The 27,589-nt window shown below is 47.7% G+C and overlaps 1 protein-coding gene across 3 annotated transcripts; it reads left to right on the top strand.

The window, feature by feature from the left end:
- Positions 1-244: 244 nt before the first annotated feature.
- On the top strand, positions 245-27,589 carry POLA2 (DNA polymerase alpha 2, accessory subunit). Of its 3 annotated transcripts, none has more exons than XM_073217545.1 (18): positions 245-709; positions 3,596-3,720; positions 5,193-5,284; positions 5,468-5,525; positions 9,520-9,626; positions 11,626-11,819; positions 12,424-12,512; positions 13,754-13,909; positions 14,424-14,486; positions 15,223-15,265; positions 18,333-18,457; positions 19,022-19,060; positions 21,742-21,815; positions 24,580-24,688; positions 24,964-25,070; positions 25,924-25,983; positions 26,237-26,363; positions 26,960-27,115. In XM_073217545.1, the coding sequence occupies exons 1-18, from the start codon at positions 631-633 to the stop codon at positions 27,008-27,010; spliced, it is 1,698 nt and encodes a 565-aa protein (XP_073073646.1). In that variant the 5' UTR covers positions 245-630; the 3' UTR covers positions 27,011-27,115. The 3 variants fall into 3 exon arrangements, with proteins under 3 accessions (XP_073073646.1, XP_036851360.2, XP_036851359.2); XM_036995464.2 differs by lacking the exon at positions 26,960-27,115 and adding an exon at positions 27,122-27,589 and having other exon boundaries at positions 247-709; XM_036995465.2 differs by lacking the exons at positions 19,022-19,060; positions 26,960-27,115 and adding an exon at positions 27,122-27,589 and having other exon boundaries at positions 246-709.

Here is a 27,589-nt window from a genome sequence, read left to right as displayed (position 1 = left end):
ATCTAGGGCTGGCACAGAGAAGCAGAGGCGCTCCTGGGGACCAGGTCGCGCTGGCATCCGCGCCTCCAGAGGCATAACTGCGCAGTCGCCGCAGAGCGGGCTGACCGCCAGGTGCCGGAGCTCGTACAGGCGCCCGGAGTGGGTGGGGGGGTTGTGCGCAGGCGCCCTCTGACGCGCGCGTGCGCGCGCGCGGAGTCGGGGACGAGAAGGAAGTAGCGGGGAAGGGGTGGGGTTGAACCTGGGTCTCGCGCATGCGCGCGCCGCGCAAACCTTTCGGCGGGTTTTGCGCCGCGGCCTTGTGCCGGTCTTTGAGGTTCGCAGGGGTACGGTTTAGGAGGCAGAACGTTTTCACCGGGAAAGCAACTTCCCTAGATTTCTGCGCCTTTCTGTTGGGCGGCTCGGGGCTTCTCCACATTAAAAAAAAGGAAAGTGTTTCTCCGTGACTTGAGGCTGAGGCCTGCCGACCGCCTGAAGCCTTGGGCCATTTGATCCCCTTTCACCTCGGTCTCCGAGAGGGTGAAAGGACCGGAGGGACAGCGTCCTGTTCATCGTTCCGCGCATCCGCGGGTTCTTCGGCCTCAGGTCGGACCTGGGTGGGGTGGGCCCGACCCGGGCTCCTCCTCGGTCACCATGACCGTGTCCGCCCAGCTCCTGGTGGAGGAGTTGCAGATCTTCGGACTGGACTGCGAGGAGGCTCTGATTGAGAAACGTGAGTTCCTTGCCCCCTCCTGGGACCAGCCGAGGTCCCCAACCTCGCTCCGTGTTCCCAGCCGCCAAGAACCCAAAGGGGAGCGCTTCCAAGTTTCACCTCCCCGAGACCGGACTTCTCGGTAGTTGTGAGATGAATTAAACCGAGTTCTGAGATTTGGGGTGTGGGGACTTTGAAATGCTCACAGGGTACTACTTGGATCCCAGCCCCAAAGTAAATAAGAATGTGAAGCACGATTTTAAATCAGCGCAGTTTCAGAAAGGTGGAATTGGGATGTGCTAGGTTCAGACTAGGCCCTGTGTCCTCTCGAAGCTTGGGAATTGTTTAAGCCTTCATAACAAAGCAGGAGATGTGGGGTTTTTTTAGCGTAGCTTTTTATTCCTGGCTCCTCCCCTTTCAGGCTACACTTTAAAGTTAAGGTTGATCCATCATTTCTGATCAAAGCTGTTGGTGGTCTTTGCAAATTTGAGTCCAGTTGAGGTGGGTTCCTTCAATTGAATTTTAGCTTTGGAAGGAACTTTAAGGAGTTTTCCGGCTGTTTACAGTTGGAGACACAGACAAAGAGAGTGTGCTGGAGTTGGCCTGGGTCTCCAGGGTTCTTTTCTCCAGGTCCAGTGCTTCATCATTTCGTCAGTCGCATCATTTTGATCAAATGATGCTCTGGGGCCGTGTGTAAGTTTCTTGCTACAAAGTCTCCGGAGGTGTAGAGTTTTAGAATCTAGATGAATGTGCACCTGCCTTAATGTTCATCGACACTTAGAACTTTTTGAACATATAAACACAAAACCAGAACGCAAACATGCTAATTTATCATGAGACACCAGAAAACTCCCACATTCTTATGCCCAGTGCATTCTCCTAAAAGGAGACTTACATGAGGAACCCACTTGTAGCGATTTATTTCATTAGCCTGAAATCCAAATGAGAAATGAACGTAAAGGCTTGTAAAGGGAACAGTCCAAGATGCCTGTTGCTTCCACCTCACAAAGAACTTTGTTAGCTTTGCAATTCTAGACTTTGAATTCGTAAGCACTAAGCTCAGTGGAACTTTAATACTGCCTGACAGTCATACTATTATTTCCCTCATCTATTTGCTCCAATTCTTCAGGATGACTGTTCCCCACCTCCTTCTTTAATATCCTTCTGTCCCACTCTCACACTCAGCCAGCGAACTTATTTCCTGTTTTGCCAGGAAAATAGGAGCAATTGGAAACCTTTGAAAGCTACCACCATTACTTCTTCCCACCTACCTTCCCTTCCTTCTTATTAAGACGAATACATTCTGTGTATCCCTAACAAAGCCAACCGTCACTTGAGTCCTAAATCTCATTCCTTCTCTTCTTAAGGACATCATTCTAGTAATTCTCACCTCTTAGTATTTTGTATTTTTCTTACTAAAAGACATTTTTTTCTAAAGGCTTCGAGATGTGGTTCTCATTCCCGCCTCTGAAATGCTGTGTTGACCCCATTCTCTGCTCCATTCTCTCCTTCCCAATCACAGCAGACCTCCTCAAAAGGGTTGTCTATACTTGCTGTCTTCCGGTTTTCCCTCCTTAGACCCATTTCAGGAGGCTTTTCATCCCCACCGCTTCACTGAAACTGCTCCTAAGTCACCAGTGATCTTCACCTAGCTAAAGTCAGTGGTGGATTCTCAGTCTGCGTCTTAAATTATCAGCAGCATTTGATGCCGTTCATCATGTCTTCTGTAAGACACTCTTCTCTGAGCCTCTCGGACACTCCTAGTTCTCCTACCTTGCTTGTCCCCACATCTCAAGCTTGGCAGATTCCTCTACACCCTGAGCCCCAAATATACTTACTTTCTGGGCCATCTCACCTGGTTTCATGGCTTGACATCCCATATAGTGCCAGTGATTCGCAAATTTACATCGTAGGACAGACCCTGTCTGTCCAGCTGCCTACTTGACATCTCCAGGTGGACAGCTAGTTGGCATCTTGAACTCCATGTCTAAACACTGAGCTCCGGTATCTCCTCACAGTCCTTCCTGCTGCTGTCTTCCCTGCAGTTCCGGGGCTCACGCTGAAAACACAGCACCGTTCTTGACGCCTTCCTTTCTTCACACCTCACAGCCAGTCTGCAAAGCCCCCTGGCTTTACCTTCAGGATGCTTCCTAGCTACAGTCTAACCACTGCTCCCCAGTCTTCACTGCTACCACCTTGATCCAAGCCATCATCTCCTCTCACCTGGATTTTGCCATGATTGTCTTCTCGGGCCCCATGAGTCTGCCCTTGTCCCCTTCAGTCTGTGCTTAAACACAGCAGCCAGAGGGATCCTGTCAGTGGAAGTCGGGTCATGTTACTATTCAAACCCTCTAGTGATTTTCCAACTTGCTCAGAGTACTAACCAGGGTAATTACAGTGGCCAGCTGTCCACTTTAGCCTTTGGACCCACCTTCTGTCCCTTCCTTTGTCACCGCACTCCAGCCACAGTGGCCTTGCTGACCTTGCTTCTCCCTGTGGATCTTTGCCTGAAAGCTTTTTCCCTAAACACTGTGTGACTCACTTCTGTACTTCAAGGCTTCACTCAAATGTCACCTCAAAGAAGCCTTCCCTAATCATTGTATTTAAAATTGCCAAACCCTGCCTTCAATGTCCCTGATCCCTTTCCTGTTTTTATTTTTCTATGGAGCACCTTTAACCACCTAACAAACTACAGGTCCATGTTTTTTTTGTTTGTTTTTTGTCTCTCTCCAATAGCAAGCTTCATGAAGACAAGGGTTCTTGCGTAGGTTGTGCACTGCTGTATGCTCATGCCTAGAATGTGCCTGGCACTGGCAGGTACTGAGCAGATAATCAACTGAATAAGTAAAGGGTTACTCGCAGTTTTCAAGAACTAAGTTCTCACTTATCCGATCTTCCTCCCTGCAGTGGTGGAGCTGTGCATTCTGTACGGACAGAACGAAGAGGGGATGGTAGGCGAGCTTATCGCCTTCTGCACCAGCACACGTAAAGATGGCCTTACCTTAGATACCCTGAATTCTTTTGAGCATGAGGTAAGGACAGAGCGTAAGGAAACTACTAATGCAGTTCTCCATTTCTGCTCCGTAAGGGAAGTGCTGTGATATATTGAGAGTGTGGGCTTTGGAATCAGACCTGGATGCCAATCCCAGTGTGAGCTTGGGCAAACTACTTAATGCCCGAGCCTATTTCCTCGTCTGTCAGTGGTTCTAACAGTCATACTTTTTTTTTTTTTGAGAGGGCATCTCTCATATTTATTGATCAAATGGTTGTTAACAACAATAAAATTCAGTATAGGGGACTCAATGCTCAATGTACAATCATTAATCCACCCCAAGCCTAATTCTCGTCAGTCTCCAATCTTCTGAAGCATAACGAACAAGTTCTTACATGGTGAACAAGTTCTTACATAGTGAATAAGTTCTTACATGGTGAACAGTGCAAGGGCAGTCATCACAGAAACTTTTGGTTTTGATCATGCATCATGAACTATAAACAATCAAGTCAGATATGAATATTCGTTTGATTTTTATACTTGATTTATATGTGAATCCCACATTTCTCCCTTATTATTATTATTATTATTATTTTTTAATAAGATGCTGAAGTGGTAGGTAGATGCAAGATAAAGGTAGAAAACATAGTTTAGTGCTGTAAGAGAGCAAATTTAGATGATCAGGTGTGTGCCTGTAGACTTAGTGTTAATCCAAGCTAGACAAGGGCAGTAAAACATCCACGGATGCAGGAGATTTCTCTCAAAACAGGGGGGGTGAGGTTCTAAGCCTCACCTCTGTTGATCCCCAATTTCTCACCTGATGGCCCCCCTGCTACTGTGCCTGTCTTAGGTTGTTCCTCCCTTGAGGAATCTTACCCGTCTCTGGCTAACCAGTCATTTTCCGGGGCCATACAGGGGAATGTAAAGTTGGTAAGTGAGAGAGAGACAATACTGTTTGAAAAGGTTAGCTTTTTACTTCTTTGCAGATTTATGCCCTGTGGCTTCTATGCCCAGCATTTGTCTTGAGGTATCTTTACCACTTGGAAGAATTATGATACTTGGTAAATTCGATATGAGGCACGAATTCTATTTAAGGGTTGTAATTAGGAAGGAAGAAGAAAAGCTATAGAAGTAGCAGACTGAAGATAACATGGGAAAATTGATTGTTTCTTTGACATATCTTCTTGTAGAGTAACTTAAGCACTAACAGTCATACTTTTGATGGTTATTGTAAGAATTAAGTGGGAATGGATAGAAATCACCTAAAATTGTGCATAGCAGGCGATAGGGCTTCAACATATCATTGGTGTTATTAGAATTGGTATGTGTTGTCGAGAAGCAGCTGCAGGATAAATCTTAATTTGTAGTCTATCCGGCAACTTCTCAATTCTTACTTTGAGGAATTTTATATCTTTGATTATATTTCAAATGCCTGTTAGTACCTCTTGGCTGTGGAGAACACCGCCTCTGTTACTTAACTATGGAATATATTTGTTATCTTTTATTCCTCAGTTTCTGAGCAAGAGATTGTCCAAAGCCCGGCACAGTGCCTCCAAGGACAGTGCGCATGCGGGAACGAGAGACATCGTTTCCATACAAGAGCTGTATCCTTTTCTGTGGAGGTCTTTGTATCACGTCACATATTATATGTTATAATTAGTTTACAGTTGCATACGTAATTAACAGCAAGTAATAAGAAGGTCCTGATATTCAGACTTCTTATTTAATTAACTCTTGCCTTAGATTTTGGGTGGAAGTTGGTTGGTTTTCTTAACCAGTGTTTTTAGAATTGAAGTAGAGGAAGAAGAAGAGACTCTCCTGAACTCTTACACCACACCCTCCAAGGTGAGTGCACAGGGGTTGGAAATTGCATTCTACAAGCAGCATTTCTTTAGTCTGAAACATTACTGAGGGAGAAAATGAACCACTCACGTCATTCCTACTATATTTCCCCTTTCTGTACAATCCCATGCTTAGATGTTCTGTACATAATGGCAGTCCTTGTGAACATCCAGTTACCCTGCTTTTATCAGTTAAGCATATCATAAACTTTTTTAGAAATACAATTTCTCCATAATTATTCTTTTCCTGGTTACATAGTGTCATATCAAGTGGAGATAACGTAACTGAAGGAGCCAGGTCTGGTGAGGGGTCCCAGTGTGAGAGGCAGGGTGGGGTTGTGGAAAAGCACTGCCCTCAAAGCTTGAGTCAGAAACCTCAGTGACCTTGGGGTGAGTTGTTTTCTGTCTCTGAGCTGCAGTTCCCTTATGGATAAAATCAGGGTTCATTGGCTCATCTACTGAGCAGCTGTGTGTGCCAGGCATTGTCCTAGCCACTGGGTAAACCACAGACACGATGGCTTTGCCCTCAAGCAGCTGATAACCAGGGTGATATCCCTCATCTCAGAGAGCTTGACAGTAAAGTGAGTGTGTAAATTTCAGGCCCAAAGCAATGTATTCAGTAATAGCAGTTGCTGTTTATACAAAATAAATTTGTAGGAATCCATAAATAAGGAGTAAGCCTCAATTTTTCAAAGTGAACTGCATTGCAAGAAAGAAGGTAAGTAGGTTAGACATACCTGTGGAGAGCAAGAAAGCTAGAAATGTGACTGATGACGTTGCTAACACAGAACCAGGCATGTATGATATCAAAGGAGACGGTGAGATTTTCCTTAGCTGATTGAAGCTGGAGAGATTATAAAATCAATGCCTGATTTTTCCCCCAAAGATGGTAGTCTCCTGGAGTCCACATCTTGGTAAAAGGCACCTCCGTCTTTCCACCTGCTCAGGCCAGGAACCGAGGAGACCTCCTTGAGTTTCCTTTTCCTCACACACCCGACTTCCAACTTATCCACTGGTCCCAGTGGCCCTCTGTCAAGGATCTGGACCCTTCTTTGAACTCTTCCACTGCCGCCACTAGGTCCCAAGCACCACATTTCCTTCTGAGTGAGTGGGCCAGCCTCCCGTGCTGGCTTCTTTGTGCGTGGTCCCCCCTCACCAGTCCTTCACACAGCAGCAAGGGTGCTCCTCTCCAGGTAAAGGTGGGCCAGGTTTTCCTTGCTCCCAACTTTTCATCTGCCCCCATAACAGCCCAAATCTGGACAGATCTGAGGTTCTATCTGAGTGGCACCTGCTCCCTCTGTCTTCTTTCCATTCTCCTTGCTGCTCTTCAAACATGCTATACATGTGTCCCCCTCATATGTCCCTAGTCAGATGGGACAAACCTGTCTAAGATAGCAACCCCTCCTCTTTCCATCTATGACTTCCTTCTCTTGATTGATTTTTCTCCACGGGGCATAATACCACAAGACACATTATACACTTACCTCTTGGTTCTAGTCTGTCTCCCTCTGTTAGAATGAAAGCTCCTTGGTGACACAGACATTGCTGTATCTGCTGCTCTTTCCCCAGTGCCTGGCACATTAGTAGTTGTTAAAGGACAAACCTAATAAGGGTGGTTGGGTGGCTCTGTAGGTAGGATCAAACAGAACTGCAATACCTGGTGGGACTCCCATCATGTAGAAATGATTGACAGTTTCATAGCTCTGGAATTTATCTGATTTGTCTGTATATCCAGAGCTGATCATATTCTCAGGGACTGACACATGGTAATCCAATTCTCAGTAGACTGATGTATAAGTCAGATGCAAATTGACTTAATACTGCAGTGTATACCCTTCCAATGACTGAAGTAACACACTGAGGAAACCCCGTTCCTGCTACAAAAGTACCTAGGAGGCTCAATTACAAATCAAAGTTTGTGACCAGGCAATCAGAGGTAATTGAGTTGGATCAAGATATACAAACGATTTGAAATTATGTGTCTGAAGCCCAGAAGAGGTGCAGTATGGGTCTGGACCAGAGGTATGTGAAGTACTTTGAACAGTACCCATCCTGGGGAAGCTGTGCAACCCTGACAGCAGGGTCATAGGGCAAATGTTGGCGTTTCCTATGCAAACAGTGCCACGGTGGGGTTGCCTGACACTTGTCAGGTCTTGAGGGCAGATGGGCCTCTGTTACAGAGTTAACTATGTCAGTGACCTCAGCTTATCACCATTAAATATTTGACTTGTGCAATTGACAGCTATGTTTTTTGCCTCCATGCTCACCGTAAATCTGGTTATAATTTGGTTTTCCATGTGTCCCGCCAGACAGGGAGAGAATGTGTTAGCCTGAGGATTTGACGTTCCCATGCCAGTGGAATTATATTTCTAGTAAATTAATAAACTGGCGTCCTTGGCTATAATTTGGGTGATGTGAGAATGTGCTCACCCCAGGATAGGAGACTATGGGACTCTCAGTGACTCTATTTCTCATTACAAATGTACACGCCGGCATGTACCGTTAACAGTGAATCCCTCAAGCTTGGTTGCAATGAGCGGGTCTCTGAGAAGCGTGAGTGGAGCTGGCTTGTTGACACGGGCAGGTCTCAGCGCAAAGGCTGGGGTGGGAGCTGCGAGACTCACTGGTTCCCGGATCGCCATCCTCTTCCTGTGGCCTGGGAGACAGGCGGTCTTTTTCTTGAAATACTCCCGCACAGTATTGGCCCTGGAGTTCTATGACCCTATATGTTAGAAGAGCCTTTCAGGAAAATAGTTTGAGAAAAATATGCCAAAACCATAAAGTGTTTTCCATTCTGTGGCCCAGGAACTCTCCCCAGTAAACACCCCTCTTACGGTAATAATCCAAAGTATAGGAAAAGCGATGTGCCTGAAGATGGGTGTCTCAGCATTATTTATGATCACCAAAAATTACAAGAAACCCATTCATCCAGCAATAGAGAAGTTATGTAAATTGTTATATAACAATTAAATCAACACAGCTACTAAGAAGGATAAGATTGTGACTTGATGGGAAAATGCTCATAGAGAAAAAAATCAGCATCTATAATTGAGTGAAGGTTTACGGTTGTAAATTAGAATTGGTCTTTATTTAATTGGAAAAGTACTAAAATGCTAGAAAGGAGTATTAAAAAATGGTTATTGTATAAGGATGGTAGCATAAGGGCCTTTTTACAATCTCATTGCCATGCCCACGAACTTAATGTTGGTTTTGAACCTATTCTCTGGCGTTCGCTCTGCAGTCATCCCTGCCAGGCAGCTTTGGGGTCGTAACCAAACTACGCCGCCAGGAGGAGCCCAAGGGCAGGGAACCCTCTGCAGACTCGCTGGTCTCCTGGTTGCAGTCCAGGCAGGGTTTTGTCTTCGCTCTGCTAGTCGGTTGGTATTGTAGACTTTGGGGAGCAATAGATCTCTGAACTGTGGGTTTCATCCTCCATTCTGGGCATATCTCTGGATTCTTGTTGAGGAGTAAAAACCAGAAAACAGAAACCAGTGAGGTATTTACTAAATACTCTCCAAGTATGAGCTCGGCCATGTTATCTGCAGTCATTCCGTTCTCTAATTTTGAAAATGTGCGGTAGACTTTGTCAGAAGTAGTAATGTGGCCCCATGCCTCCTCAGGAAAATATGTCCATGCAGGTCAAAACCGTGTGTGGTAAAAAAACACAGCCCTGTTCTAAAGCACAGAGAAGTGGGTGGAAAAAGGTGAACATGTGAACGATTTACCAGGACAGACTGCCTGCCTGGCAGTCCTTGGGAAGTGTTGGCGCGTTTCATAACTGCCTTTAAAATGAGGACAGTAGTCCAAGGCATGCTGGGTCTGGTTTCAAAGGGTCTCTGTGTGCCATTGCGCTTGGGAGCTGGGGCTGCAGGAAGAGAACCAACTCGAACCTCTTTGTGCCTTCCTGTGGCACCACCTCTTCTTCATGTGGACCATACACTTAATTTTCAACTTTACATCTACAGTGACAGGGATTTTGTTTTCCATTGTGTTTCTAGGGGTCTCAGAAGCGAGCCATCTCCACCCCAGAAACGCCCCGAACAAAAAGGAATGTGTCCTCCCGGAGCCCCCATCAGCTCCTCTCGCCGTCAAGTTTCTCTCCAAGGTAGGAGCAGAATTCATTCAGCTGCCGAGCGGCAGGCCTGCCCTCCCCTCTCCCTGGCCTTCCGGTGGAGGCCGCCTACAGGGTGACCTGGGAGGTGGGGCTGGAGCTGGGAAGCCTGTGCGCTCTGCCTTCTCGACTTTCCCTTCCCTTGTGGAAAATTACTGTTTCTTACAGTAATTAAGGAAACTTGCTTTCCTCCCACTTTTCTGGGGTTCATTTCCTAGATCAGGAACTGATAGCGCCTCCTGAGAACAACCTGTCTATTATTCAGAGGTCTGCAAGTTTTATGCGTCTTGCCAGTGGAGGCAACTGGGTTTCCACCTGCTTCTGTTTTGTGTTGTTGGGTTTCTTTTCTTTCGTTCTTTTTAAATCTGAAGTATTTGTTTTTTAAAAAGAAAAGCACATATCTCTGTTCATAATGTTGTGTAACCTGTTTGTTGTTCCTCACTCAGGTTACAGCTAGTTTCTAACCAGTTGTCACTGTGAATCTACACAGACTTAACTGGTATTTTATCCATGCTGCCACCGCTGCATGTAAATGCAGGGATCACGTGTGGTTTTGTGAATTCCATAAATGATGTGTCTGGCCAGATAATTCCGCAGGTGAGGGCTCTGCTGCGTAGCAGACAGGTTGCCAGGATGAGGCCAAGGAACAGGAAGCCAAGCCATAGGGGGTGCTCACTGCCAGGGGCCGCAGCCTGTCCCCTGGGTCATTACCTCCAGACTAAGCAGAGCTTAAGACTTTCTAGCTCTGGCACCAAGGAAGGAGATGGTAGCAGTTGTTCAGTGTGCGTGGACGCCGTACGCTGAAGGACAGTTGACTGAAGTGTGGTTCACTACTGCTTTGGGGAGTTTTCAAATTGTCTTTGGAAAGCAGCCATCTGGACTTACAAGGGTGTTTTTGAAACTTGGTGTATAGTGGTGGTGGTTGTGGGTGTGCCAGCACTGCCACAGCAGTGAGAGTCTCTAAACAAGCCATCCTGTGAAACCTGTAGGTATGTTCACAGTTGCCCTCGTGTGAGCACCTCGTTGCGTTAAAGGGCGGGCTGGAAGGGAAGTGCCGTGGAGCTTCTCAGGGAGGAGCTCCGAGAGGTCAGCCGTGTGCTGCCTAGTCATTTTCCACTGTATGCTAATAAAGCTGGCATCAGAAACTGGTTTTGTAATTTATAAAAGTAACTTCTAAATCATTCAGGTAGAGGCAGCACTGGAGATGGGGATAATTAGTTGAACCCCTTTTCTGTAGCCTCTCTGGGAAGAAGGAACGATGGCACCAGCAGCAGTGGTGCCCACATAAAACTGGTTCCTGCAGCGTTTCCTGCACTAAATGAACGTAACTCTGTGTAAGTTATGTTCCCAACCATAGGATCAGAAGACCTCACTGTCATCTGAGCAGACCAGCAACATGTGTGTGTTCTTGGAGGTGTCATTTTCTAGTCAGCCAGTGGGAATCTGAGAACCTGTCGGTTGAGCCTTGGAGACTGAGAACGTTTGCCCACCACCTGATGTAATTCATTATGTCTCTACCCCCACAGATACTGGGGAAAGCTGCTTAATTTCATTTAACTTCTTTTTATTGTTGGTTTCTACCTTGAACTATATTGTGAGGCTCTATACCTCCATAGCAACTTTTAGCTTATCCACAATTCCAGGCTCTGATGATGAAATAAGTGATAAAACTTCATACAAAAGAAAAGAAAATGGTACTTGAAAATTGCTTTATCTTCCATTCAGGTTTGGGTTGTGTTTTGTATTACTTAGTATTAAGCCAGGAGAAGACCTTTTAAAACTTCTCTAAACACGTTTAGCATTCCTCAGCCCCTCATTCCTGAAATTCCTTAAAGGTCCTGGTGTGTCCAACCCTGTTAAGCTGATGAGGTTTATAAAATGTGAAACCAACTTGATGTTTCTCCAGTCCCCCTTTCCAAAAGGTGACCTCCTTTTATTCCTCTTTCCCTTTAGAAATGAACACACTAATGTTATCTCTGTTGCTCCCAATTAGTGCTACTCCCTCTCAGAAATACAACTCGAGAAATCACCGAGGAGAAGTGGTTACCTCCTTTGGTGCAGCACAGGGGGTGTCCTGGTCCGGGAGAGGAGGAGCTGGGAACATCAGCCTGAAGGTCTTGGGGGGTCCAGAGCCCCTCACCGGGAGATACAAATCAATGTTTCAGAAGCTTCCAGACATTCGAGAAGGTGATTGTTTTTCCCTTTGAAGTTCTGGAGAATATGAAACCACTTGGAAGGGCGTAGAGTGAGGAATAAAGCTTCAGCTAGGCTGGTGGGGCAAGTTCCAAGGTTGCTTTTGAAAGTGTAAGTTTGGAGATGTCCTCTGGATGCCCCTGTTAGTGAAGGGACATGAGGTGACACTCAGTAACCTCCCAAGTCACATCACTTTCCCAAAGAAAAGTGCTGAAGAAAAATCACGTAACCATTCCTCATAAGCAGCAACCACTTACAGTCAAAGACGTTATGGCTTCTTCCTTGTGAGGAATGGAAGACTCCCCAAGTTGGGCTTCCCCCTGAAACTTCAGTGACAGCCTGAGTGAAAGGCAGGCTGGGCTCTGGGGATCCATGCCGACCGTGGGACTGTGCCACGTGATCGCCTGCGGCCAAACGCAAGGCCAGATCCAGCAGCCACATAGCAGGAAATCGGCTAGGGCTTTTTAGACGGATGTCCCCAGCACAATTCCTGCTTCCGTAAAATGACTGACTTTAATATTTTGCAATGTGCTGTATTTTCTCTTTTTGGCGAGTGAAATGTCTTAAACACGACATTTTTTTCCCTCTGGGACTTCAGTTCTGACCTGTAAGATAGAAGAACTTGGCAGTGAACTCAAGGAACATTACAAGATTGAGACCTTTACTCCTGTTCTAGCCCCAGCACAAGTAAGAATTGTTCTAACAGTTCTTCCTAAATGATACTTTATTTTTAAATCGATGGTGGAAAGGCAGCCTTCTTGCTTCTTTTTTCACTTCTTGTCTGCTTTCTAGTTGGAATATCTGTCTGGGTTGAATTTGGTAAAATGGGTCCTTCTGAAGAAAGCCTTTTAAGTGCTGTCTCGTTTCGTCCCCAGAGATGGTCATTTTCCTTGCACTTGGATTAGGATCTTGCACATCAGCAAAGATTTAAAACCTTTACCCTCTTAGTGATGAGGCAGGTAGCCCCCCGGTGATTTCCCACCAACGGAAGCATTCAGGTATCAGGATGTGAGGACAACAGGAAGGACAGGATTTCTGGAAATAGTGACTCAGGCTCCCCTGGTTCAGCCTCTGTCACTGTGCACCGGCTGCTGCTAATCGTCTCTTTACATTGTGGTTTAATCTGGCATAGGTGCCAATGTTTTTCTCGCTAGAACATTTTTTAGTGTAAGAGGAAATGTAGAAGATTCTTTAAAGTACTTCTGTCATATGTTTGCATTCAGAGAGGAATGACCTGTTGGGGGAGATATGCAAAACTACGTCATATAAGGAAGTTCTGGGGGAAGTAGAGGAGGGGAGGCAGGGATGCATAATCTTGTGGGAAAAGATCAGACTTCCTCAGTTTGCCTCCAGGGGTGGGAACAGGACCGAGGAAGCCACAGGGAGAGAAATTTCAGCTCAATTTAAAGAACTTCCTGTTGAGAGGCAGTATGGTGTGTGGTTGAGGACATGGCTCTGGAGCCCAACCTCCAGGCTTCAGACCCAGACTTCACCCACCTTTTGACCTTGACTAAATGACCTAACCTCTATGCTGTTAGTTTTTCTCATCTGTAAATTGGGTACAATAATAGTATCCACCTCACGATTATTTTTTAAACTAAATGAGTTAATACATGTGAGCCTTTAGGACAGTGCCTAGTATTCCGTAAGCACCATCCAGAGGTGCTGTGCTGTGGGCTGCCTTGGGGGCACAGGGAGCCTGACTAGAGCTGCCCAAGCTTGGGCAGCCACTTAGAGGGGCTGGGTGAGTGGGCAGACTGAATGCCATTTGAGAGTTCTTCCACCCTGAGAGTCAGTGATGATACTTGTCAAAATGATGCCCTGCCAAAAAAATGTAGATTTGGTTTGCTATTGCTGTTCACCCTATTGGCCTCAGATTATGAGCTCCTGTTCCAAAGACTGTCCTTCTGCTGTTACCTCTTCGGTAGGAGCCTGTCACTCTGCTGGGCCAGATTGGCTGTGACAGTAACGGGAAGCTGAACAACAAGTCGGTGATTCTTGAGGGTGACCGGGAACATTCCTCAGGCGCCCAGATTCCAGTGGATCTATCTGAGCTCAAAGAATATTCTCTGTTTCCTGGACAGGTGAGGTGGGGGGCAGGAGTGTTGTTCATCTGTAGTATGTTGGGGGGGCTGTAGCTCCAGGAATCAGATTGTCGCCACTGGCCAGCTGCTTCTCACCTTCAACCTGTGTGGCTGGAGTGCAGGCCCAAGAGCGGGTGCCGGCACAGGGATGCTGATTTTCCCCTGTGTGCTCGGACCTCGACTCTGGAGCTGCTGCCGGGTTCGAATCCCATCTCCACCCCACGAGGTGTGTGGTTATGGCCACCTTCTTTGACCTCCGTAAGCCAGAATGTTCTCATCTGTAAGACAGGAATAATAATTCTTACTTCATAAGACTATTGTAAAAATGAGATCATCTGTGTAGAGCATAGTTATTGCTAGTAATGCAATTGCCTTAATTTGTTTCTAGAAAAATATCCCAAGTTTACAATTAAAAAATTACAGTAGCTGGATGGTACTATATAAAAATAATTTATTCCCGTCCTCTTTTTTAGCTCCCCTGTTTTGCAATCCTGTTTTACTTTTTGTCTTTCAGGTTGTAATTATGGAAGGAATCAACACTACTGGTAAAAAACTTGTGGCCACCAAAGTCTATGAGGTACCACACTGGTCCCCCCCGCCCTCCAGCTTTGCTGCAGGCTCAGTGTGTGCACTTCTGTCTGTCCTGGAGACCCGTCCTTTTCAAGAGTCTGTTTATTTGCTTCTCAATTCTCTGCCTATAGAGTAGGGACCTCCCTCTAAGCCAGGAGTTAGCAAACTTTTTCTGGAAAGTAAATTATTTTAGGCTTTGCAGGCCATAGGGTCTCTCCTAGTAACTCAGCTCTGCCACTGAGGCCCAAAGCAGCCATGGACAGCCCATAAAGCAATGAGTGTGGTTACGTGCCAGGAAGACTTGGTCTACAAACCCAGGCAGTAGCCAGACTTGGCCTACAGGCCACAGCTTACTTATCCCTGCCTCGGCAGTCACCCTCTGCAGATTGTCATGTAATGCAAGGGAGGTGGCGGACACCCTGCTCTCCCATCCTTGCCTTAGAAGGATACTGATGCGCCCAGTGCCTGTGTGGCTCTCGCTTCCTGCTGGCATTTTATGAGTTCAGCTGTGACCTCCCAGTCGCTGGGTTTCTCTGCCTCTCTGAGCAGTATAGAAAAACAGCAGCTGGCATCAGCTCTGTGGGCTTTTAGCTCCAAAGAGCAACACTGAGGGCACTTTCTTCCTGCTCCTCACCCACCCCCGTGCTCCCTGTGCCCCTGCAGCCCGCCCGTCATTGCCCACCCCTTCCTTACTAAGGCAGTGCCAGGTGAGACCTCAGTTCAGCTTTTCTCCTGTTTTTAAGGGTGTGCCGCTTCCATTTCATCAGCCCACTGACGAGGATGCAGGTAGGTTTGGGTTCAAACATTATTTTGCCAGCAATGAGGGTGGTGGACAAGGCTCCAGAAATGCAGTTCCTCAGGCCCCAGGGAAGCTTCCAGAGCTATTTGGGGACACTGTGACGGGGTGCTAAGGGCGGCTGGTTGAGTCACAGCCTCTTTGTGGATGGCCAGGGTCTGAGCCTGGTGAGCTTTATTGTGTTATCACCTGGATTCTGACCACATGAGGCATATCGTTTAAAGATTAGCAAGTATCTGAAGGGTGCCTTATGAAAGGAGAAATAGGAACTGTTTAAAACAGAACTTTTTTTTTTTTTTTTTTTTTGAGAGGGCATCTCTCATATTTATTGATCAAATGGTTGTTGACAACAGTAAAATTCTGTATAGGGGGGGTCAGTGCTCAATGCACAATCATTAATCCATCTCAAGCCTAATTCTCGTCAGTCTCCAATCTTCTGAAACATAACGAACAAGTTCTTAGATGGTGAACAAATTCTTACATAGTGAATAAGTTCTTACATGGTGAATAGTACAAAGGCATTCATCACAGAAACTTTTGTAAAACAGAACTTTTTTAAGTGCACCCTGGTATCCTGGATTGGATTCTGGAAGAGAAAAGAGACATTAGTGGAAAAACTAGTGACTTCCAAATAAAGTCAGGAGCTAACAACAACATACCGACATTAATTCCCTAGTTGTGACAGAGGTACCATAGTCAGGTAAGATGTCAGCATTAGGGGGCGCCGGGTGAAGGGTTATACACACGGGAACTCTGTACTGTCTTTTGCAACTTTTCTATGATTGTAATGTCATTCCAAAATAAAAAGTATATTAAAAACATAAGATGAATTTCTAAGAAAGCCTAGAGTTATTTGGTAAGTAATCTAGATGGGAAAAGGCAAAAGGAAATTTTAACAAAATTTGATTCACAATAATTCAAAGCATTTTTATAAGCAAAGCAGAAGACTGTTAAGATTCACAATGGGGTGGCTGACACTAGCATCTTGTCCCCATACACGTTAATAGTGTGGGAGTTCATTCTTGGAGACGACCTAGAACCAGGAATGAAATTTAGGAGTTTATGACATTGCACATTCTGTCAGAAAGCAATGTGTTTATGGGAACAAGAAGAGAGTGGTGGCCTTACACTGGCTTCAAGTAATGAAAAGAAATTGACGTGGTTAAAATGCCTGGAGCATGAGCTGTGTGCCAGGGAAGCATCTGGAAGCAGTTGAATAGGTGGACAGCAAACATTTTGTGAGCCAAGTATCAGACTAGGCACTTAAGGAGACAGAACGACGTGGGCCTTGCCTTCCCAGCACTCGCTGCTTTCTCCCAGGCGTATGTCTCCTGTAGGCTCCTCAGAACCAAAGTTAACTTTGTTCTCTGCCCCAGCACCGCACAAAACTTACTCTTCTCCTTGAATTCTCCATCTCAGGTCATAGCCTCCCTAATCCCTGGAACCTGTGAATACATGACTTTAAATGGCATAAGGGACTCTGTAGGTGTGCTGAAGTAACGGCTCTTGAGGTGGAGGATAGGCTGGGTTGCCCAGGTGGGCCCAGTGTAGTCACAGGAGTCCTTGCTGGGGGGAGGGCAGAAGGATCGGGGCCAGAGAGAAGATAGGAACGTTAGGCTGCTGGCTCTGGAGACGGAGGAGGGACCGTGAACCCAGGAGTGCAGGCAGCCTCTAGAAGCTGGAAAAGGTAAGGAAACAGATTCCGTCCCAGAGCCCCGAGGAGGAAAGCAGCCCTGCCCACACCTTGACTTTAGGACTGCGGACCTCCAGACCTGTAATAGCAAATGTGTGTTGTTTCAAGCCATTAAGTTTGTGGTAAGTTATACAGTAACTATGGAAAACTAACACAACCGCACATTAAGAGTTCAGGGATTTTTGGATTTTGTTGTCGTAAGCCACAAAAACCAGTTCAGACTAACTTCAGGGGGTAAAAAAAGGTTGTTAGGGGAAACCCAGGTAGCTCACAGCCTGGGTAGGTAGCTAGAAATCCAGGCTTAGAACCAGCCAAGGACCTCAGAACTCCGGGTGTGCAGGCAGCAGGAATTCCCCGGCTGTTCCATCCAGTTCGCTCTGCTGGAGAAGGTCAGGCCAGCCTTCTTCTGTTCTTGGATAGTTCGCCTCGAGATTCCAGAACCCAGGAGAGCATGAATGGCTTAACGTGGGCCATGGGCCTGCCCCTCGGCCGGGGAGGATCGCCCCCAAAGTACAGCCCCACCTGGGCTCAGGTTCGCGGGGGCTGGTCCTCCGAGAGGCAAGCAGACGCCATGAAGAGGAAGACAGTGCGTGAAGGGAGGCCGGACACAGCGCCCCGTGCCCAGCCTGTCCTGCTCAGCAGACCACACCCTCCAGCCGCCCTGGGCCTCCAGATACTCCCTCGCGGCGAGGGCACCCGAACCACAATGCTCTCCAGGACCCGGCCTTGCCCTTACTCCTGGGAAACTCTGCTTACAAGCATAAGCAAAGGGAAATAAGCCAGCCACAAAAGACAAACGCTGCAGGATTCTACTTACCGGAGACAGAGCAGAAAGAACTGTAGAGCTAGACAGTAGGGCAGTGGGCACCAGAGGCCAGGAGCAGCGGGGCGGGGATAGAGGGTTTAATGGGGACGCTTTGGGTTTTACAAGATCAGAGTGTTCTGGAGTTGGATGGTGGTGATGGTTGCACAACATTTTGGACTCGTTTAATATCCCTGAAATACATACATAAAATGGTTTTGATGGTACATTTTATATGTATTTTAGCACAATGGGAAAAAAAACGGGGATGTAAGCAAATCTCACTTTGATCAGTTCTCTCCTGACCTCGCTTTCCTCCTGTCATTTATGTGCATGGCTAGCAAAGTGCCTGTCACGTCTAGTTACCTGCTTCTTACCCATGTCTACCAGCTGATGGAGTATTCTTTGAGGATGGGGTGAGGTCTCATTCATCTTGGGCTCTCAGAGTTGTACACATAAGGAGACTCAGTTCATTGAATCCTGTGGTATTTTTCCCTAATTGTCTTTTCTCCCACCATCCCAGTATCTTCTGATCAATACCTTCTGATCCTTTCTGTCTTAGATTTTGAGCAAAACATGGTCCTGATGGCCTGTGGGCCGTACACCACGTCTGACAGCATCATGTATGACCCCCTGCTCGACCTGATTGCCGTCATTAACCGTGACCGGCCGGACGTGTGCATCTTGGTAGGAACCCCTCTTGGGACGGCTTAGCATGGGGAGGCACCCATGGGAAAACTGAGGTGTCATCCCTAGAAAACATTCCAGAAAAAGTCTCAATTCTGACGATCTCAGATAAAAATATGTGTGAGTTCTTAGTATCTTTGGAGAGGTGTACATGGCCTTCACCTAACATGATAGCCAATGTTTTTTGCCACCCTTCACTGATTTTAAACTATTACCTCTGTCTTGTTACTCCTCAGCTTCTGAACCAATCTCTTTTTAAAGGTCAAAGTACTGCTGCATGTTGGTAGATTTCCCTTGTGAGGTTTGGAAAGTCATAAAAAAGCTCAGGGTTGTAGGAGGCAATGCGGCTGGGTGTGGGGCCCTGGCGGCCTCCTCCATCTGGGGCTTGCGGCCTGCTGCCTGGGACACTGGCTGCCTGTGGTATCTGCTGACCGTCCCAGCCTGCGCAGGCGGCCTTGCAGGGACTGGTGGAGACTGGCCAGAGGGCTGCCCAGAGAGGTTATGTAAAGGTGCTCGTGGACACACGTGGTTCTGACTTGCTTCTCCCCTCGGGCTTATTTGCAGTTTGGACCTTTTCTGGATGCTAAGCATGAGCAGGTTGAGGTGAGTGACTGGGCCAGGTGGGGAGTACCAGGTATTTGCATTCAGTTGAGTCTTCTCTGTTTTGTTCTCTTGGGATTTATCCTGCATCTGTAGCAAACCTAACTTAATCCCTGTGTCTAATCGGAAAAGCATTGTAGCAGGGCATTTTTTATAAAGATAATGAACTTGAGGGCTGCATTTCACCAGAATACAGGACATTTGGGAGCTGGGCTAGGGAAATACAGACCCATGTATCTTGGTGCCCCTTAGTGGCACTGGATGCTGAGGCACGAGAGCACTGGCACAGGTGCAGGTGTCCGGAGGTCGCGGAGCTGCGCTTGTGACAGGAACTTACCTGGCTACTACCAGTGAGCTGTGTCCTGCTGTCTTTGATGCATAAAATACAAATGACCCTTCCCAGGATACCTCCATGGCCAAGGCTGGGCCTCTACCCTTTCTTTGTCAGGACATTTTACCTTCCACAGAAAAGATTTCAGAAGGCCCTTCCAGTACCAAATGATCTCACTCATCTGTGGGGTATAAGAACAAAGGAAAAAATGAAGGAACAAAACAGCAGAATCACAGAACCCAAGAATGGACTAACAGTTACCAAAGGGAAAGAGACTGGGGAGGATGGGTGGGAAGGGAGGGAGAAGGGGGCCTTACGATTAGCATGTATAATGTGGGGGGGGCATGGGGAGGGCTGTGCAACACAGAGAAGACAAGTAGTGATTCTACAGCATCTTACTACGCAGATGGACAGTGACTGTAATGGGGTGTGAGGGGGGACTTGGTGAAAGGGGGAGTCTAGTAAACATAATGTTCCTCATGTAATTGTAGATTAATGATACCAAAATAAAAATTTTTTTAAAAGGCCCTTCCTAATAAAGTAGGGGGGATCTCACTCACCAACTTCAAGCTCTACTACAAAGCCACAGTAATCAAGACAATTTGGTACTGGCACAAGAACAGAGCCACAGACCAATGGAACAGAATGGAGACTCCAGATATTAACCCAAACATATGGTCAACTAATATTCGATAAAGGGGCCATGGACATACAATGGGGAAATGACAGTCTCTTCAACAGATGGTGCTGGCAAAACTCGACAGCTATATGTAAGAGAATGAAACTGGATCACTGTCTAACCCCATACACAAAAGTAAATTCGAAATGGATCAAAGACTTGAATGTAAGTCATGAAACCATAAAACTCTTAGAAAAAAACATAGGCAAAAATCTCTTAGACATAAACATGAGTGACCTCTTCTTGAACATATCTCCCCCGGCAAGGGAAACAAACACAAAAATGAACAAATGGGACTATATCAAGCTGAAAAGCTGTACAGCAAAGGACACCATCAATAGAACAAAAAGGCATCCTACAGTATGGGAGAATATATTCGTAAATGACAGATCCAATAAAGAGTTGACATCCAAAATATATAAAGAGCTCACACACCTCAACAAACAAAAAGCAAATAACCCAATTAAAAATGGGCAGAGGAGCTGAATAGACAGTTCTCTAAAGAAGAAATTCAGATGGCCAATAGACACATGAAAAGATGCTCCACATCGCTTGTCATCAGAGAAATGCAAATTAAAACCACAATGAGATATCACCTCACACCAGTAAGGATGGCTACCATCCAAAAGACAAACAACAACAAATGTTGGCGAGGTTGTGGAGAAAGGGGAACCCTCCTACACTGCTGGTGGCAATGTAAATTAGTTCAACCATTGTGGAAAGCAGTATGGAGGTTCCTCAAAATGCTCAAAATAGAAATACCATTTGACCCAGGAATTCCACTTCTAGGAATTTACCCCAAGAATGCAGCACTCCAGTTTGAAAAAGACAGATGCACCCCTGTGTTTATCACTGCACTATTTACAATAGCCAAGAAATGGAAGCAACCTAAGTGTCCATCAGTAGATGAATGGATAAAGAAGATGTGGTACATATACACAATGGAATATTACTCAGCCATAAGAAAAAAACAAATCCTACCATTCGCAACAACATGGACAGAGCTAGAGGGTATTATGCTCAGTGAAATAAGACAGGTGGAGAAAGACAAGTACCAAATGATTTCACTCATATGTGGAGTATAAGAACAAAAGAAAACTGAAGGAACAAAACAGCAGCAGAATCACAGAACCCAAGAATGGACTAACAGTTACCAAAGGGAAAGGGACTGGGGAAGATGGGTGGGAAGGGAGGGACAAGGGTGGGAAAAAAAGAAAGGGGGCATTATAATTAGCATGTATAGTGCGTGGGGGGCACAGGGAGGGCTGTGCAACACAGAGAAGACAAGTAGTGATTTTACAGCATCTTACTATGCAGATGGACAGTGACTGTGAACGGGGATGTGGGGGGGACTTGGTGAAGGGGGGAGCCTAGTAAACATAATGTCCTTCATGTAATTGTAGATTAATGATACCAAAATAAAATTAAAAAATAATAATAAAAGGCCCTTCCTTTCAGTCTTTCTCCCAGCTTACATTCAAGAGGATTATCCTTTTCCATCTCCTTTCCTGTCCCCAAACAGGCTCAGCTCCTTGAGGGCAGAGATCACATCTTTTTAATCTTTGCACCTCCTTCAGCTTCTAGCTGAACCGTGGGCACCTAGGGTACCTATCAAACCTTAAACAAATGAATCAACCTCAATGCCTGCCCTCTATCTCCTTCCTTTTCTTGCAGAACTGTCTACTGACAAGTCCATTCGAAGATATTTTCAAGCAATGCCTACGGACAATTATCGAAGGGACGCGAAGGTCAGAATTCAGCGGTAGACAGAGCCATAAGCTTCTTAGGTTTCTCTGGGGCTTCCCATTAAGAAACTGAAAGTGATTCAAAGTACTGATATTTCCTAGATCTGATGCAACTCTTGAACTTGAAGTGCATAGACGCCGAGTTAAGGACATCTCTGTAGAACACAAAGATAAACATACTTGAAAGGAGAGGCCACGTGGACATCCGCTCTTCCCTTTCTCCTTTGCTTTTTTCTTTTCTCCCTTTTGTGCAAACTCATTCCGTGGGAATCTTCCCAGCTGATTCTGAGAAGTGTCTGATGACCCACAGCACAATCCCAGGAGGCCCCAAGCATCTCGTTGTGTGAGTGAGTGTGTTGGGCTGAGCCCGAGCCCTTCCCCTGGGTCAGAGCTTTCCCCCGTTTCGGGGGCCCCGCTGACGGCTGTAGTGGCCACAGTGGACACTCAGGGAGGGTGCGGCTCTTGAAGCCTTGCCACAGACCCAGGGAGGGGCAGGAACTATGAGAGGTCACAGCAGTAATGAGAGGGCTGAGCAGTTCTAATTTGAGGGGAAGGCACTATTCCAGGAAGAACTTAAAACTACCAGTAGCAAGTTACTCAGGAAGCTGACATCCTCATTTCCTGTCTCTTTTCCTCCAGTGCCAGGGTTTGAAAGAAATTGGTATAGGTGACGGATCTTCTCTGGGGATTTGCTTGCCTGTAGCTGAGCTCATAAAAAACAAACATTCTGGAGCTAAGCCTTTAAAAGCAAGTCTGTAACAAAGGTGGGTTTTAAAACAAGATGTATCGTCTTCCACCTGTTGGCCATGAGAACTGATCCCAGGGCTGATCAGTGGTAATACAGCTTCTCGTACCACAGTGTGGGCCAGTATGGTGGCCTCATGGACTGGGGAAGACAACCCCAACTCACACAAGCTGGGGCACTTGAGTCATGCCAGTGAGAGCCTGTAGCTGGATCTGCCCCTTCCTGTAGTGAAGGTAACAAGTGCCTGTGCTCTGGCCTCCCAGGTGTGTGTGACTCATGTTCACCAGACCCAGAGAGCACCGAGCGCTAAAGTCTAGAAAATGGGAGCAAGGCTGGTGTTCGTTCTGTGTCAGGCCTCCTCGGGGTGGGCAGGGACGCTCACAGTGTCCCGGCATTGGCTGGGTGCTTTCAATTTAAGTTTGGGCTCTGGTTTTGGCTCCTAACCCCATGTGGCATTGACAGCAGTGGGACAAACAAAGAACAAACCGGCATTGTTACCCCGGGGGCACACACCCAGCACCACCAGGCACTTCATCAGCAGCCAGCGTGTGCCTGGGGGGAAGGGGAGCCACCCTGCCCTTCCCAAAGCAGTATGTAAAGGGTCTGCTTTTGGGGAATTTATTTTTATTCCTGAGAGGTCAGAAATGCAGCGCATTAAGCTGACTTATCAGTGAGAGCCAGAGCCAGAGGGGAAGCACCTCTTCCCCCCATGGAGCTGAGCGCAGCCCACGGGCTCCTGTCTTATTTCACAGAGCGGCTGCAAGGACCCTCCCACCATGATGTATGAGGTTGTGCAATGCTCAGCATAGTCGGAATTTTCTTTTGGGTCCCTCCCCCTACAGCCATCCTGTCACCATGAGCAGGAGGGCTGTTTCCTCCGCAGCTCTTGCCCTTCCAGCGCCTCCACTGAGACAGCAGGCCCCTCCTCACGGGGGCCCACTGCACCTCCACCCGTGGTGTCCATCACAGACTGGGAGCCCTGGGCGTCTGGAGCACAGATCCTCCCATTCAGCTTCCCCACAGCATGTTTGCCAGGCTCCAGCTCCCGGGGTGGTAGGTAGGCCTGGATAATTAAAGGGAACTTTTCAATGTCAAAGGGACTACAACTAATTTGCAAACTCTCTGGTCTCAAGGTTCTGATTTTCTGTTGTGGAAATCTAGCTTCACACTTGGAGCATGTGTGACAAACAAGTGACAAGTGTGACAACAATCATCACCACCTTTATCTGTATGAGAGGCAGCCCCGTCCCTGGACCCTCCTCTGGGAAGGCCAGTGAGAGGGCCAGCCGCGAGAACTCTGGGTGGGTGTTCAGCGTGCCCCAGAGTAGCAGGTTATGCCCATTTGGTTTATAATAGGCCCCTCTGCCGAGCACAGCTGAGCGAGCCAAGGAAATAGTATTTTTGTTCCTTTTTCTCTTGTGTGGCTGAGAACATGAGCAGTTGGCCCCTAGAGTTAAGGGTTTTTTCTTCACTTATAATTTATAACCCTAGACATTCTCCTTCTACCTCCATCAGAGGAAATCTCCTTCTACCTCCATCAGAGGAAATCTCTGCGATCTATGCTCTTGCTGTTGCTGTTAAATATTCCTCTCATTTTTGCAAGACCATCTGCCAAGAGATACCCCGAGGGCATTGCTCCCCTGTGCCAGAGGGCGTAGCTCCGCAGGAGGCTTTGGTTTCAGCTCTGCTTCTGAGGCTCGGATTCTCTCTAGATCTGCTGTATCTCAGTTTCTTCTCCCCTTTTCCTATCACAGTAGTCCCACCCTTCCCACGAGACCATCACGAGAGCCCGAAGCAGGCGTGTCCTGGGCCACCTGGGCCTCCCCACAGGGGGGTGCGTGTAAATGTGAGCACTCTTTGGCTCAGTGTCCTTGGGAGAAGCACCCCTCCGTAGAAGAGATCTGCTCTGGTAGTCCCTGAAGGAGGGCCTTGTATTAAGCACCTACGTTTTATATCTCCCTGGCTGTCCTAACTCAGCTGCTCCCATTTTTCTCTCCCTTCTGGTGACTTCTGACCGAGCAGCTCTGGCTCCTGCCTCGTCTTCGTCCCGTCGCTGAGAGACGTGCACCACGAGGCCGTGTACCCACAGCCACCTTTCAGCTACTCCGATCTGCCTCACGAGGACAAAACGGTACAGCATCCTCTCCCTGACCCGTGGGCAGCCAGAATCCAGCGTTCCCCCGGTGCCCTGGCTCTGTCCACGGGGTGGAGGGTACAGGTGCCTTTTCAGGGCGTGCGAGGGAAGGCCTCACTCTCAGGCTCTTTAACAGGCATGTGTGCTGGTAACTTGCTGCACATCAGTTTGGCCCCCCTTTGAGTGGTCTCCCCAGCTCTTGGTGACCCCCACCTTTATGGGAAAGAAGTTTCTAGCTCTGGTGTGCAAATATTTGTTTCAACTCTTTCTAGCGAGTGCACTTGGTGTCCGAGCCCTGCAGCATCTCCATAAATGGGGTGACCTTTGGCTTGACATCCACGGATCTGCTGTTCCACATGGGGGCCGAGGAGATCAGTTGGTAAGAAGCATATTGGTGTCCACCAGGCAGAACACATGCTTTCTAGATTATGGTCCTTTCCTCAGCCAAGAAAATCAGGGGGCTGCTTGACAGAATCTTGACCAGTGGTCCTTAGAGAAGCATTTGTGCCAAACCCTTCAGCCTTTCAAGCTTCTCTGTACCCAGGCGTCACAGTTGCAGGCATTTGTTTCTATTATCTCTCGTCTCATCAGCGTTTAAGACCCTAAGGAACCACATCCATCTGTCTCTGCACTTATTGTCGTAGAAATTCATCTGCTTTTCTTCACCTCCATGTCTGTGACCTGCACAAGAGTGGGTGTGCCTGTGTGTGGAAGGTGAACTGTGAGCTCACGCTGCAGGGTGCTTGCCTCACCAGACTGTGCAGTTCTGTGGGGGAGCAGACCCTGCCAGATCTGCTGAGCTCAGGTCTGGCAGTTTCATTCTTCCATCACCAGTGACAGGAAGGAGTGTGAAGCAGTCCGTGTGTTAAGCGAGATGGGTGTGTGCTCCTTGGCTGAGGTTTGAGGTGCAAGGGTCGCCTGGCTCCACGCCTGCCTCGCGCTAGTGCAGGCTGCATGTCTTGCACAATACGATGCTGGCTAATGGCCTGCCTCTGTCTTGATCGTGAGGGATGCCTTCTCAACCCAGCATCCAGCTGCTCCCCTTCTCACGTGGGAACAGACCAGGCTATGTGAGTGTGGGTCCGTAAGCTTCCCTGGAGGCACCCTGTGATCACTACACCTCGGCCACATAGCTTCTCTCCAGTTCACTACACCCTCGAGTCCTCCCAGAGAGAAACAGGAGCAGAAAACAAGGTCCTGTGTTCCATTTCTTGCTTCTCTTCCTTTCCCAGTTCTTCCGGCACTTCAGACAGATTCAGCCGAATACTCAAGCACATCCTGACCCAGAGGAGGTGAGCCCGCTTGCTGGAAAGCTGAGCACGAACACAGCGCTTTGGGGCCGTGTTACTCTGACAGATCTGACTGTGAGAGCTGCGCAGGCCACTGCCAGGGGCGGCCACTGGGCCTGACAGGCCTGCGTTCTCTCCCTCAGACGGGAAAGGAAAAGACGGTCTGTGAATGCTCAGAAAGCAGTGGTGGGGAATCCCTCTGAGGAGGGGATCCCCGAATCCGCTGCTGCTAACGGTTTCTCTTCCATCCCTGTAGCTACTACCCGCTCTACCCTCCCCAGGAGGACATGGCCATTGACTATGAGAATTTCTGTGCCTATGCACAGCTGCCTGTCACCCCAGATATCCTCATTGTCCCATCAGAGCTGAGGTACTTTGTGAAGGTAGGTTTAAACTCTGCTTTTCCCAGAAACTTCAGAACCAGTCTGTGAGTTTCCCTTCTAGCCGACCAGCACTTAGCCCTCCTGGGTCTGCAGATGGAATGGTGGCCTCGCTTCTCTGGGGGCTGGTACAACTAGAAAACAAACCTGTTAGTAAAACACCTGAGTAAAGGGCGTTCCTGTGCTCTCCTCTCCCCCGACCCAGAGCAAGATGCCCAGAAAACCTAGCCTGGGAGCCCCAGAGGCAAGCAGGAGGCCCTCAAAGCACGGTTCTCATGCGGGGCTGTGTCAGGGTGACTTGGGGGTCGTTTCATACATACTCTTGCCTGTGTCGTCACCCTCCACCCCTCAGCCAAATTCTGATATGACCTCCAGGCCAGCCCAGCCTGGAGGAGGTGCTTGGCTGTCCTCATCTCTGCCCACCTGGGGACTGGAGCCCTCACAGGGAGTCCACCAGCCTGCCCACCTCTTGCCAGACAGCCAGTTCAACCTCAGGAGGTAGATTTTCTTTCATGTTAGAAAATAACCAGGTCGGGTGTGTCTCCAAGTTCGGGAGGAGATAATCACGCCTCCAAGTCACCTTCTTCATTTTGTTTCAGAGACCCAAAAGGAATTCCCGGTTTTCCAATAGGTTAACATATTTGACTTAAGATAAGTTCGGCTGCCTTCATTCCCATTTTATAAAACCCTCTTGGGGTCTCACTGTTAGATGCTTCCAACTTTTTTCCCTTCCAAACCCCCAGTCTCGTCTCCTTCCCCAGGACATCCTTGGCTGTGTCTGTGTCAATCCCGGGCGCCTCACCAAGGGGCAGGTGGGGGGCACCTTTGGCCGACTCTACTTCAGGAGGCAGCGGACCCCCGCGCGGGAGGAGAGGCAGTGTCCGTGCGTTTCCGCCCAGGTGGTCAGGATCTGAGGCGTCTGTACTTTACATCCTTGCACACGGCTGAGAGCCCAGGAGTAGCCCTCTGACAAGATCCAACTGTTGGAGGATAAAGAGGAGGCAGCCAGCTGGGGAGGGGCCCAGCAGGGAAGGGCCTGCCCAGCTGGACCCTGACTCTGGGTGAAGCTTCTTTGGAAGAAAGCTTGTTTTTTCATGGACGTGCAGAGTCCAGAGTGAACTGGCCACGGATGCAGTATGCTCAGAAGAGGCAAGAAGGCTTTGTGACTTGCTGTGTGAATCAGACATAGAAACAACTTTTGCAGAAATAAAAGTAAGCTCTGAGTTTAA

The sequence above is a fragment of the Manis javanica genome, chromosome 11 (assembly GCF_040802235.1).
Source record: "Manis javanica isolate MJ-LG chromosome 11, MJ_LKY, whole genome shotgun sequence".
NCBI classification, from domain to species: domain Eukaryota; kingdom Metazoa; phylum Chordata; class Mammalia; order Pholidota; family Manidae; genus Manis; species Manis javanica.
Note: the sequence above shows the minus strand (reverse complement) of the source record. Positions and strands in the feature narration are given on the sequence as shown.